Source organism: Columba livia, chromosome 1, assembly GCF_036013475.1.
Source record: "Columba livia isolate bColLiv1 breed racing homer chromosome 1, bColLiv1.pat.W.v2, whole genome shotgun sequence".
Taxonomy (NCBI): Eukaryota; Metazoa; Chordata; class Aves; order Columbiformes; family Columbidae; genus Columba; species Columba livia.
In genome coordinates this window covers 21,790,080-21,804,103 of record NC_088602.1, presented here as the reverse complement: position 1 = coordinate 21,804,103, position 14,024 = coordinate 21,790,080, and the positions used below count along the sequence as shown (strand labels likewise).

Genomic DNA, 14,024 nt, shown 5'->3' with positions numbered 1-14,024 from the left:
AAGTAGAAATAAGTGTATTCAGGGACAGTGTAACATTTTCTTGAGTTATGTGTTAATAATGTTTGAAGTAGAAATAAACGATAGATAGAAATAATTTTAATATTATAATTCTGATTTTTCAGAAAAAATGTTAATATTCTTATTGCAGAAAAAATAAATGTCATCTGTAAAAAAATACTAGATCCTTATATCCAAGGTTCCAATTACATATTTAAAATCTTTTTTTCCTATGAAGGTTGTGTAATTTCTACACTAGACAAGCTTAGTGTGGTAGGTGAACAACTTCTGTGTGAACCAAGTTATGTGGAATGTTTTAATTTTATTACAGGTAAGTTATGACAAAAATAGTCATTCATCATCAAACTGTCTAAAGTCTGTCTTAAAATAAAGCTCAGGCACCAAATCATAGAAATAATTGGAAATGATCTTCAGTGTTTAAACACTCCTATTTTTAGCACAACATGGGGTGGTGATTGAAATATTTTGTGATTAAAAGCGTACTATTCTATTTAGGATTAGATTAAGATGAGGATTAGATTCTGGCAGTCATGAATTTCTGCATTAAAACTCTGAGCCCTTTTGTTCATGAAGATATTCCATGCCAGTCTCATGCAAGGATCTACTTTTTGTGGAAAATTTAGAAAACAGTGCTCTTTGGAACAAGGTGACTTTTGGTGGCTGTTTTAATACACGACAGCAGAAGATGATTTATGTTTGTACAGCCATTTCAAAAACACGAAGCAGGCAACAATAGCCAAAGATCTTTTTCTAGTGCTTTTGACTGGGACAAGTTTCAGTGTACTCAGATGCGATGGTTGAGGAATAGCCTTCCCATCAATGCAAAACCAACAAATCCTCTTAAATTGTGTAGTGTTACACTTCACTGAAGCCTTTTATCCAATACTAACCATTCAGTATGTTTCAGTATTATGTTAGCCTCCATCAAACAATTAGGAAAATATGTTCCTTAACTTCTATTTTAATAGATACAACAAAATTTGCTCTGTAAATCTGCCTGTTTTTTAACAATTACTTCTGCAGAGTCGATTGCACTAAGAAAGTCTCCTTGAAAGCTGAGAGTTAAAAATACTTGGTTCAGAAGAGTTTATAATTTGTATGTTTGTGTCCACTTACCAAAATACTGCTTTTTAGTGTTCTCTATAAAGTTCGTGCAGTGTTTAAGCATAGCGGAGTTAATCTGGCTGCATATGAGTTCAGAGAATGAGCTTGACTAAAACATCTGAAAAAGATTTATGGAACATTATATATGGCTTTGTATTTTCAGAATGGCTTAACAAATCTAAACCATGTTTAGCTGCAGTGCAAAAGCTTAGAACCAGGCACTGTGTCCTATTTGGCATTTCCAAAAACAACTTCTGTTTATAGATGGTGAAATCCTGCCCTTTCAGACAGCAGTTGAGAGAGGTTTAATGTAGAAATTCGGTCTTGAAGGGGGCGAGCATGGATTATGCTGGAAGATGAGAAAAAAGAGCCTGAAACTGCTGTGTGGTTTTTGAGGGCTTTAGACTGCTTCCTTTTAATTGCTTTTTAAAAAAATTTTGAATGCAGTTTTAAACCATTATCCAACATATCATAAGCATATCATAACATATCATAAGCTAGTTCATCTAAGCTAGTTTTAAGAATCTGATATCAGATTTCTGTATATGCCATTTAAATACAAATAGATCAAAGTTGTCTTTTCTGTTCTTGAAATTCAGTGTTTGTTACAGGAATTCCTTTGATGTGTTGTGTATGTGTTGCAAAGTACTTCAAATAGAAAATTACAACTGTCTTAGATTTACAACTTCACAAAAATCCTTTTGGGGCTTATATTTTCTCTGCTCGTTCCCTGACTAAGTCTTTTGGTGTGCAAATAGAAATTTGAATCAACATTTTATTCTCCAGTTTTTTAGTTATTTGAAGGTAAAATGAAGTCACTTTAGCCCCTTTTCAAGGGGAAGGAAGGTAGATAGAACAGTTAAAATGTGCAGCTTTTAAAACCATTTCATCCAAATGTTGTTCTATAAGAGAACTTCCATTAGGTTGTTTGTTTTGTGGTTTTTTTATGAATACAGAGACCAAGTTTTTGTGCGCAAGAAGGATCTTTCCTGCAACAGCCTTACCAACATAGCTCTGCTAGATATCGACAAAAGGCTTTTTACTGACCTAGCTTCTTGAGGACACAGTGCAGATAATTTTAAAAAGTAATTTTGCATTGCTGCATCTGTGTTATAGTTTTTGCATTGAAGTGTTAGGTGGTGTTGTTTTAATCATTACTCCTGAGCATAATTATGTCAAAAAAACTTGGTGGCATAGTCCCAGCTTCTGAGCCAATTGTAGAAGGATTGGTCCTGAGCTGCAGTCCGTGCTGAGGGTCAGCGCTTATGCTTAGGGGAGGAGGAGGGGAAAAAGGTGGTGTTTTGATGATGAAAACATATGCACTGTTAAAAACTGGTTTTTAGTAGCATTGCAGAAAAAAAGATTTGGTGGGCAGGCTTTCACAGATGAGAATGCGTTATGCATATAGATGTGGGCCATGAGGATCTGGTCTAAAATATCTTGTAGTTTATAAAAAGCCTGACCGCTTTCTGTGCATTTTGGATGGTTCTGCTGTTGAGTACAAAAGCTTGCAAACTCTTCTGGCAAAAGGAGCAAGTCTTGTGAGTTTAGTTCAAAAAGGTGGCCAGCACAAAAATATTGGTTCCAAGAAAGCAGCAACCCTAGTCCTTTCATCTTAAAGATAACTCAAACTGGAAAACCCTTGAGAAAAAAAGGAATAGAGAGGACTTTGTTAATTAGTTACTCAAGTTGAATTGCACAGGTAAGCTCATGAGTTCAAGCCATAGCAAACTGGGGTCCTAACAGTGCTTGAGCAGACAATCTAGTGCATGCGTACCATTCGTTATCACTGTGTTTGTTTGTTTAATTTTGTTTGTGAAGTGCACAGATATGTGGTAGGTCTGTCGAGCTAAATCATTTTAAGCTTGTGTGTCTTTGGAGGCTCTCTTGAACAAAGGCCAGTATTTCAGCTGTTCAAATTTGAACTGACTTCATTTTTCACAGAGATGGAATTACAAAGGCAGTATTGTATTAGCATGATTACAAGAATAAGCCCATGGACAGTAAACAGTCGTAATGTGTCACAGTTACTCCACAGCAGTAAGGAGTTAAGCGTGCTTTGGGACACAGGGAATTCTGTTCTTTTAGTCACCATGGCAAACATGCTGAAAAATTCATGCCACATTCTTAAAGTTACTTAATATAAAAGGATGGAAAAGTGGAACCCGAAGTAAAGCATGTAGTGTTTTAAATGTAAAAAATTGAATGGTTATTCAATTAAAATAGTTTTAGCTGAAGCACTGTGAGGTCTTTCTTTCAGAATGAGGATCACAGTTTGATTCTGGTTTTATCAGAGAGCTCATCTTTCAGGATAAGTAAAATAATCCTGCTGATGCATTTTTTATTTTTTCTTCACTCAGCTGCTTATTAAGGGGCTGTATGAGACTGTAATGGAGAAATAGTTTCTGTTGCTTGAAACAGTACAACTTCATCAGTACATTCAAGACCTCAGCGTATCTGTATGCCTGACATCCCCCCAAAAAATATTTGAAGATGTGTGATGATCTTTGAAAAACCCTCTGGAGTCTAATTTTAGTTCCCTGAAATCTTAAATTCTAGAATCCTAAAGGTGCTTTTTGAAAAATAAGTGATCTGTTTTTTATCATTCTTTCAATTTAATCTAATTTTGACAATGTTTTCCTGGTGCCAAATCCACTTGGCTTGAGACGTATGATCTCAACACAGTCTTTGAGCCAGATCAGTAGCACTGATAAATTTAAACAAAAGAACTTTTATGTTTTTCTCCCATGCCTTTTTGTCAATAGGTATTGTCATAAGAGTGATTTGTAATTTCCTGTTGATTTTAACCAGCTCAAGCTGTAGAGGTTGATCTTCAGAGCAGAGTAGAACTACATTGTTAGATATTCATATGGCTGCAAAAAAGATAAATTATTTTCTTGGAGGCTCTTGGTATTGCCTGCATTTTACTTGATCTCTAGTGCTAAGCCACTGCCTGTGCAAAGATATTTTAGTACTTTACTAATGATTGTTCCATGTCTTCCTTCAGGAGCTGGATTTAGAACAGGATAGATGCTTGTAGCAGAACATAAGGACGAAATGGGTGAATGCAGAGGCTGCCTTTTCAGCACCCTTCTCTGCCTGAGCTCAGCTATTTGCAGTCCAGTCAAAAGAAGGCAAAACTCTCTTGGGTGGAGGGTCTGTAAGAAATGTTTAATCTGAACTGAGAATTAGACCCACTTCAGTTGTTTCTTGAGCGGGGCTGGATGCGACCAGCTCTCCAGGGAGTGAACAGGGTCTGTCCACATCACCAAACCACGCTGCTCTGTGCCCCCGTGAACTGCAGACTTGGATTTCCCAATTCAGTTGAGGATCTGTGGGACTGTGGTTTGCCAAAATGCCAATTAGAAAAGTCTTAGTGCCTTTTGTTCTATTTATTTTGTGTACCAGCTGAAAGTCTGTGCACTTAACTTCTACTTACCGTGATTTAGTGTAGCCAAAATATAAACTTGAAAATCCGCTGTGTAGAAAGAGTTGGTTTGACCTTACTGGTAGGAGTGCTCTTGGCTTTAACACTCTTAAATTATAACTGTGTTAAATATACTTATTTGCTATTGCCAAAATTTAGGATGTTCAGCTTTTCTAACACTGACAAATTACAGTCTAAGAATTCTCATTCCGTTTTCTCATACCTTACTGTATCCAGAGTACAGGTGCCCCTAGAAGAAATCGGTTTTGTTTAATTCCCTACTGCACCACTTCAGTAGGAAGTGAAGGCTCCAAAAAGCTGCCAAATAGGTTTGCTGCTTAATAATAATATCTGTTCAAAATTCTATAGGTTTCTTACACAAGGGTTTCTTGTATGACAGCTGAATCTGTGTTATTGCAAACCCACATGTGCTTTAATTCCAGGATGAAAGTCACTGAGGTGTGTGCCTTACTCTGCCTGTGTAAGAGGATGAGACAAGATGTTCATAGAGCCAGGAGAAAAATTGTCTGGCCAAAGTACTTTTTACCATTTGTAATTTTTTTCTGCTTTGCTTCTTGCCCAAATAACTTTTCTACATAGTTATTAATAAGTAATATTAAATCCCATGTGGAACATCAAGGTAGTCAGCTACTAACATCTTTATTACTATGGATAAATGCCCATTTACTCTTACTCTAGTAGTCCAAAAATCATGATGTAATTTGAAATGGAATTTTTGTATTTGGGAAGGGTACATACTGCCCTAAGAAGGACATACTGTAAGACAGATTTCATGTTCATTGGTTCACTTTTTTGTCTCGGAATTTAACAGCTGTGTACATTTATGGCAGGCAAAATAGTGGGTGTTGTTCTATCCCATTTTTGACCCAGCTAACATTTGATATGGAGAAGAAGTTACAAGCCTTGGCAAACTACTGCATAAAACAGCTGTGCAACTTGGGAGTTTTTCTTATCTGCTTAAACTTCCAGATTCCTCAGAGTTAATTGATAACGTTTTCCTCACTTATGTGTAACTTCTCCAGAGTTGGGGTTTTATCCTGTGAACATCAACGTTGTTTCTCTTGAAGTCATATAATTTGTTCAGAATCTAAACATATGGCTCTAGCATCAGGGTCTGTAGACTTTCACGTATTATTTCTTAAACACTTCAACAGACTGTGAAAGTGTAGGTATGCTTTTAGAATTCAGTCTAATACCAAACATCTTTATTACATGTACAAATTCTAGTAACTTTCTTAATATTTTAGCAAGAACCCAGTTATTTTAACCATTTTTAATATGTTTGGTTAAATAAACTACGGGGAGAAAAAAAAAAGGTTATGCTTACTAGGAAAAACACCTATTGAAAAGCTTCAGGAAGCAGAGGAAGTAGTGTAAGGTCAAGCATTCTTTTACAGGTATTCTTAAAAATCTGGTATTAAAAAGCCTTTGGATGTACTTGTAGAAGTCTGGATGGAAAGTCAAAAAGAGTTGCTTAATGACTTGAACAGTGTGTCTGACTTTCAGCCTGTGGTGGCATGGTTAATTTTATTGCCATAGATGTGGAATAAATTGAATTTTGTTAAAAATTTCAAAGGGTAGATATTTACTGTTCAGTATGACCAAACGTTCTTATGTGGGTTAGGGTAGGAGGCCTGATGCTGTCCCTGTTGAAGTTACGAAATCCTCCCAGCTCAATGGGAGTTACGTGGGCCTCTGCATAAATCTAAGTGAGCTATACCAAAGGACCAACAGGAGAATCTGTTACAATATCTGCTTTTGAAGACTTGTCAGCATCACCTGGGAGGACTTTAACTGCCTTGTCTGTTGTTTATCTCTGAAGATACTCATAATATTTTTAACATGCATACAAGGGAGCATAGGATCAATTTATAGAAAAACAAACACTGACACACAGGGTTTTTTTGTTGCTATATACATTACTGCTGATATCTTAATTGCCCATTTAATGCTTTATTTAGCAAATGAGATTTCCTTCCTTATTGTTAATTCCTCAATGCAAGGCACTTCAAATATGCCTTTTCTAGTATTAGGCATACTATTTACAAAAATGCAACAGTTCCAGATGTATTCTGACTTCTTTTTTTTAATTCAAGCCACTGCCAAAAAACATGGTGTCAAGACTATGTGAGTCCAAGAAGGTGTGTGCTGCAGCTGATATGCAACTCCAGGTATGTTCTTTGCATACTAGTCTGTACTACATTATCTAACTCTAAGCAAATCAGTGAAAAGAAATTATTTTTTATATTAATTTTAATGTTTGTTCTTGTGAACATATTCTGTTGCTGTCTGATTAGAGGAAAATGTATAAATCTATAGGAAAATATCTTGAAAACCACAGGTTTTGAAAAATATTCAGATTATCAGAATTGCCAAATGTAGTTTAGGATTGAGTTCTTAAATTCGTAAATCATTTAAGGTGAACTTGCAGTACAGGAAGTATTGCTTACCTTTGCCTCATTAAATTGTAGTAGGACTGAGAGATAGGGGCCACCTTAGTAAAATCAAAACAACTTGCTTATTTACTAGAATATGATTTGAGTTCCTTAACTTCTGCATCTCCAGTATGAAAGTGGCAACTTGTTACTTGTGTCAAAATTAATGGCTGGGCTATAAGGCTGTAAGACTTCTCTCTCCTTGTGTTGGGAGCAGTAATTAAATTCATAAACCTTGATCTTCTGTGGATAGATGTGATCGATTAGTCATTCCCAGAAGCAAACTATCAGTGTTGTTTTTCTTCAAAGGAAAGAAAGGAAATTAGGGTACTATCTAAAATAGGTATTTACGAATTTTTGGTCCTGCAACAGCAGTTCTCAGATGTGAGCAGTAGCATTAGCAACCAGCCAAGTTTTTTCACAATGAGAGTTTGGCTGCATTTAGTGTGCTACAAGCTTCTGCTGCAGGATTTTTGTGATTTCATTTTCTTCTTTTGCCTTAAACCAGAAGCATGTAGTTTTTATAGTTGACCTAGTGTTTAGGTGAGATAAATCTGCTAGTACCATAATAAAGAATAGTCATTATTTTTTGAGATGTGGAAGAAATGTAAAGATCAGATCTTTCCAAGTCTTTACCGTGAGAAGTGCTCGAATGATTGCAACTTTGTCTACAAACATGAGCTGCACTGCTTAACTGAAGTTGATTTAAAAGAAAAACTTAGTTAAATATTTACAGTTTGCTCTGTGCAGTTATTGATAATGACTTAAAACTAATTAGAATACCAGAGTGTGAGCCTGTAAATGTATACATGTCAGTTAAACTAATCAAAACCAGACCTAACACTGTTTTCAGTGTATAAATATATTTTTCATTGGTTAAACTTAATGGATTTGTGAATTATGCTTTTGGTGCAGTGCTGGTAGTCAGTGGCCAGTGTTGGCTGTGCAGGAGGTGTGAACAAGGAGGGTGCTACCTGTCACTATAACCTCTGCGACATGAAAAGAACTGCATCCTCTCTGCAGCTCTGTTTTTGAAGTGCATGCTCTGGCTCTGAAAGGTTCTCTGATAGGGGTAGCTGAGAATCCAGAGAGAATGTGGGCAAGAACTAAGTCATATAGGATTTGTCTGCAGAAAAAAAATCTGAATTGAAGTAAAATTTATACTGATAATGCTTAGTGCTGGACCTCTGTTCATAAAATCCACCAACAGAATAAATTGCCAATATACAGATCAGTAACCATCAAGTGCTTTCACATTCACCCATTCTTTTCTGCTGTGTCCACACCAGCTATATATAGATCTGACAGATTTCCTTTCAGCTTTTAGTATGTATCTGCTGTAATCCTGTCAAGGTTTAAGACCAAATTGGCAGTGTGGGGGCTAAATGGGCTTGAATACCAAGAATACTTTAAGTCACAGATACATTAAGTGACATGGCCTTGTTGTCCTCGGGATGGGGAGATGGTGTGCTTCAGGAGGGTCATTGCGTCAGGCTCCTGGGTTGGGCTGTGCAATCCCCTGTGCAGCTGCTGGTCCTCAGCTGCTCCTGGGGTCCTGTAGGGTCTGTCCCAGAGTGACTCCAGACCCCATCGCTTTAGAACCGAGAACACCCACTTCTGGTAGGCTCAAATTCCTGTGGGCATCTAATGACTGACTGGTGCTGGCGGCTTGCCTTCAAATGACTCTTGTGTAACTAAAGTTCAACCAGTTTCAACTCATGCCAAATGATCACAGTGCCACACTGAGTAATATTATTAATTTCCTGCTTTCAACGCCCTGTTTTTGGAGATTCCAATTGTAATGCCCACGGAAGTGTGCACTCTTTTCAAAGAGACTGGCTAGCAGAGCCACTCTGTTTATTAATAGAGAAAAAATGTCCCAGAGAAGTTGATTGCATGGCAAATATAAAGTTCACACATTTCTTTGTAGAAGTGTGTATTGTTACTTATGCAGATTTAAAAGTATAATAATTAATTGAAGAAAAAAGCATACATTTCAATCTGCACATGCCAAAGTATACAGGTACTACTAATGTATATACCTAAACAAACTGTGAATGATGACTGTAATGCCTTTCCTTCTGGCTTTGCGAAGAGTATATTCTATATTGACAACTATATGCTATGTAAGACATATTTGACCTTTAAAATAAAGAAAAATGCTTACAAATTTTCCAGCAGTGGGAAAAATTTCTAAAGGTTCTTTTGTGGTCTGTTCAGAAAATAATTCTGTTGGCATGGGAAAAATAAGGAATGATGCTGGTTATTCATCATAAATACAATGCCTCTGGATTGTCTTCCAACTGATGCAATCAGTTACTCAAGATGAAAAACGGGAGAATCCACACACCTTCTCATAAGGCTTTTGTCACGCAGATTAATCACAGAATCATAGAATCATTTTGGTTGGAAGAGACCCTCAAGATGATCAAGTCCAACCATAACATAGCTCTGGCACTGAACCATGTCCCTAAGAGCCTCATCTACGTGTCTTTTAAACACCTCCAGGGATGGTGACTCCATCACTTCCCTGGGCAGCCTGTTCCAATGCCTGACAACCCTTTCTGTGAAGAATTTTTTTTCCTACTATTCAATCTAAACATCCCTTAGTGCAACCTGAGGCCACTTCATCTTGACCTATCGTTTGTTACTTGGGAGAAGAGACCAACACCCTCCATGCTACAACCTCCTTTCAGGCAGTTGTAGACAGCGGTAAGATCTCCCCTCAGCCTCCTTTTCTCCAGGCTAAACAGCCCCAGCTCCCTCAGTCGCTCCTCATCAGACTTGTGCTCCAGACCCCTCACCAGCTTCATTGCCTCCTCTGCACTCTCTCTAGTACTTTAATGTCCTTCTTATGATGAGGGGCCCAAAACTGAACACAGGATTCGAGGTATGACCTCACCAGTGCCAAGTACAGGGGGACGAGCACTGCCCTGGTCCTGCTGGTCACACCATTCCTGATACAAGCCAGGATGCTGTTGGCCTTTTTGGCCACCTGGGCACACTGCTGGCTCATATTCAGCCAGCTGTCAATCACCACCCCCAGATCCACCAGCAGCAGCTTTCCAGCCACTCTTCCCCAAGCCCGCAGCACTGCCTGGGGTTGTTGTGACCCAAGTGCAGGACCCAGCTCTTGGTCTTGTTGAGCCTCATACAATTGGCCTCAATCCAACAATCCAGCTGGTCCAGATCCCTCTGTATGGCCTTCCTACCCTCCAGCAGATGAACACTCCCACCAACTTGGTGTCATCTGCCAGTTTACTGAGGGTGCACCCAATCCCCTCGTGCATATCGTTGATAAAGAGATTAAACAGGCTCTATTACTGAGCCCCGGGGAACACCACTCATGACCGGTCACCAACTGGATTTGACTTCATTCACAGATTAAGTCCCAGAGTCTTTCAGTCAGTAATAGGAAAAAGCATAACTATTTACATATTAATACTATTTAGCAGATAAGGAGCTGGGAAGAACAGGAATCAGTTGAAACTCATAAATACCAATGTCAGTGCAAAACAGAGAGACAGCAGTAGAAAGATAATTATTTGATAGTCTTTTTATATTTTTAGGTCTTTTGGTAATAGTGTTTTAATGAAATTAGATACCATCTTCTATCTCCTGCGTAGTATTAAATGTTAGCATGCAGCAGTGTCACCTAAAATCCTGTGGTCCTGGGATGTGTCTCCTTTTCCCATTTCAAAGGCCTGTGTAAAAACATGGAGCGGTGGTTTGTAGATGAGAATGCTTATGGATATAAAGTTCATCCAAGTTTATTTTCAGGGATGGATTTTTTTTTTTTTCCAACTCTGCTGTCCAGGTGCCCCGTCTCATAGCTTTCTTCCTATGCTTTATGTGTGCCAGGATCAGGGGAGACCTTATAGCTGGCTTCAGTGACTCATTTCCCTATCACCGCGTTGTTCTTGAGGAAGTTTGTTCCACTGACCTCCAGCTCCTGTTTCCCCTCTGCTTGGCTGCCAGTTAAGCTTTTGCTCCAGCTCCCTGACCATAAACTGCTTGACTCCAAATTGAACTTTAGAAGGTCCACTGCAGAGCAGGCTGCTCCATCTTGTGAAGAACACTGAAGAGCAACTGCAAACAGGTCCTAATAAAGCTCGGAGACAGAAGACAGAGGATCAAGGATGGGCTGAAAGCAGGATGCCAAAGTTTGTGATCACATGCAGAAATTCCTGATGTTTGGGTTGGGTTTCTAGACAGGATATGGAAATTAGTGTGAAATGACTCCTCCTAGAATCACAAAGGCCTAGGGTGACAGGAGAAAGTGAGTTTTCTGGGACTATTAATTCAGGTATTTTCTAGATCTATTCATTGTACTTAGTGTTGATCATATTCTGAGTCACCCTTGCTACTGTAAATGCTGTAGCTTTTGTTAAACTTTGTTAAAAAAGTGATCCAAGTTTCTAGAGACCAGCTCTGAGGACGAAAATAACAAGCAAAGGCATTGCCCAACCTCTTTCTCTTCTAAGAGAATAATAAAAAATATTAGTTTTTACTGTAGATTTTTCTCTAGATTTATAGTTTTTCATGTTATCAGTATAAAGATAGAAAATTTTAAACACCTCTGCAAAGTTTGTCTTTAAGAAGTAAAGTACTCATCATTGTTTGCCATTTGGTGCAGTGTCTTCATGGAGTCACCCTCTGCTGCCTACTCTGGGTTTGTAGATGGGCTGATGTTAAGTGCTTCTTTCTGTTGCTCAGCGTCAGTGTCTAGGACACAAAACTTGCAATGTCATTAATGGCTGATGGTGCAGGTCTTATTGACTTAATTTCTCATTAACCATGTAGGAAGCAAGCAGGAATTCAGGAATAGCTCCTGCAAGCCATGGCTTCTTCACCTCTCTCCTTATAGCCCTCAGTTTTTCTTGAAAAAAAAATCAACTATCATGCTTATAATTTGAAAGCAGTTTCAAAGGATTTCTCAAGATTCTGTGTTAGAAGACAGCTTATTTGAACAGAAGGAATATGGCCCTTTAGTAACAGTCACATTTTTGATGTATGTGTTATATATCCAACTGCCTCCTCCCAGTGTTGGAATTCTAATAAATAATTAAAGAGTTCAAAGTGTTTCTGTACCTGATTTTCATAACAAAGAATCTTTTCAGAGGTTGGGGGGTTGTGTTTTTCAGATTGCTTAAAAAATCATCCATTCTTTATGGATGGAGAATGCCTCTGAAGAGCCTTTTCTGCTTTTCATGGTTATGATTCCTAAACCAGTGTGTTTCTGTCATTTGGAATGGTATTGCAGTATCCCTGGGAGTGTGACTGGACCTAAATCTTTAGCCAAATTATTTGCTTCATCCGTTGCACAAAAGATTTTTGGGGCTCCCTACCGTTAATTTACCACCACCACAGTGTGACCTGCCCTGAACTCTTTGGCTTCAATATTTGGATGCACCAAACTTCTAAAAAAATATGTTGTGTTGCACAGCAATGGGTGTCCTCCTCTTCTGTCTTTCCTGCACTTCCACAGAATAGGAAATCTTTATATTACAAAAAATCAATACTGCAATTTTTTTCGGTGGTGGCACACTTTGAGCCCTGGCACAGTCTTCTGTCCATGCTTATGTCACGTTTGCTGTTAAAGTGCCAGATATTCTGCTTTGCTGTCTATGCCTGAAAAGTCTTTCTATTGGTGCTGCTTTCCTGATCTCCAGACACCTCAATGCTTTAGTCGTGCATCTCTGTTCTGCCATGTTTCACATGCTTCTGCTCAAAAATTGCCCATGAACCACCTCTTACCTCTGAGGTTAAGCACCCTCCTGGTGCAGTGTGATCTCAGGCTCAGCTTACACTGCAGCTATTTATTACTCTGACTGTGAGAGCTAAAACAAAGGAACCATCTGCCTTCGTACTACACAGTTCCAGTGCCCTAGAAGAAACTCAGGGGCATCAGCAGCTCCATGTCCAGTTCCTTACATTCACTGCTGGGGCCGTAACTTGCCCTTGCAGGTGTGATGTGTCCTCATGGCTGCATGCACGTCTTGGAATAGCTTATTTTGCTGCGCCCACTCAAATAACTTCAAGTCTTCATTAAATCTGGTTTAAAGTATTTTTTTCAAAAAGGAGAATTGGGGTTTAGGGACAGGTCTTAGTTTTATTTTTAAATGCAAGTGATTTAATACTGCTGGTGTTCTCAGTGACTTAAACACGGATTTATGGTAGGTCATGATGGTGGTGGTGGAGAGAAACAAAAATCTGTTTCTATCCTTGTATGTTATACTAAAAATAGAAGATTTACAAAACCATTTATATTTAAACTTTTCCCTCTCCCTGTCCTCTCTCTCCCATTCTTTTCTATTTATCTTTTTTGGTTGTCAAATGCCAATGTCATGTACCAAAGACATTTTATTTTATCCCTTCAGGTATTTTATGCTGCCTTGGACCAAATCTACCATGGGAAACATCCTTTAAAAAAGTCAACCACAGAAATTTTGAAGGAAACACAGGAGAAAGTTTATGGACTGCCATATGTACCTAATACAGTGAGTAAAAACACACTGACTATAAAAGCTTCACCTTTTCTTTGATAGCATATTAATACCCCTACCTCTCCCTGTCGCTTGCTCCCCACACTCCCATGCTTGTGTTGTTGTGTTAAAGAGTTTTCTTTCTTTCAGCAACTCCATCCAGAGAGTAGGGTTTTGGAAATTTTCAGCTAAAAATCAAAATTTCATGTACCTGCTTTTGTACAGGTGTAGTCTTGTCATGCTGAACTTAATTACTTTTCCTTTATTTTCTTATTAAAGAAGGTATTGGAAAAAAATACACTGGAAAGAGGGATTATTCTAGCTTTGCAAAGGACTGTTTGTAAAAGGCAACAAAACACTGGGCTGCATGTTGGTGTTTGTGCACTGTCAGTGTCAGCGTGTGAGAGCCACTCAGTCTGAAATAGGACACGGAAGTGAGTTTTTCTCACTGTACTGCTGTGACCTTTGGCATGTCACCTTTTTATCCTTTCGTGTGGTATCTGGAAGTGTTAAATCCTTGAGTTCTACTGAGCT

The 14,024-nt window shown here is 38.4% G+C and overlaps 1 protein-coding gene across 6 annotated transcripts in view; it reads left to right on the top strand.

Moving 5' to 3' along the window:
• Positions 1 to 14,024, top strand: part of MIPEP (mitochondrial intermediate peptidase) — a 77,104-nt gene that overhangs the window by 35,873 nt on the left and 27,207 nt on the right. For all 6 annotated transcript variants that reach the window (XR_010469896.1, XR_010469897.1, XM_065050197.1 and 3 more), the window contains 2 exons: positions 6,667 to 6,741; positions 13,386 to 13,505. Coding sequence is in view for 4 of the 6 variants with exons in the window: in XM_065050197.1 (XP_064906269.1) it covers positions 6,667 to 6,741; positions 13,386 to 13,505 (195 nt within the window). In the remaining 2 variants the exon portion in view is untranslated. The remainder of the gene's footprint in view (positions 1 to 6,666; positions 6,742 to 13,385; positions 13,506 to 14,024) is intronic.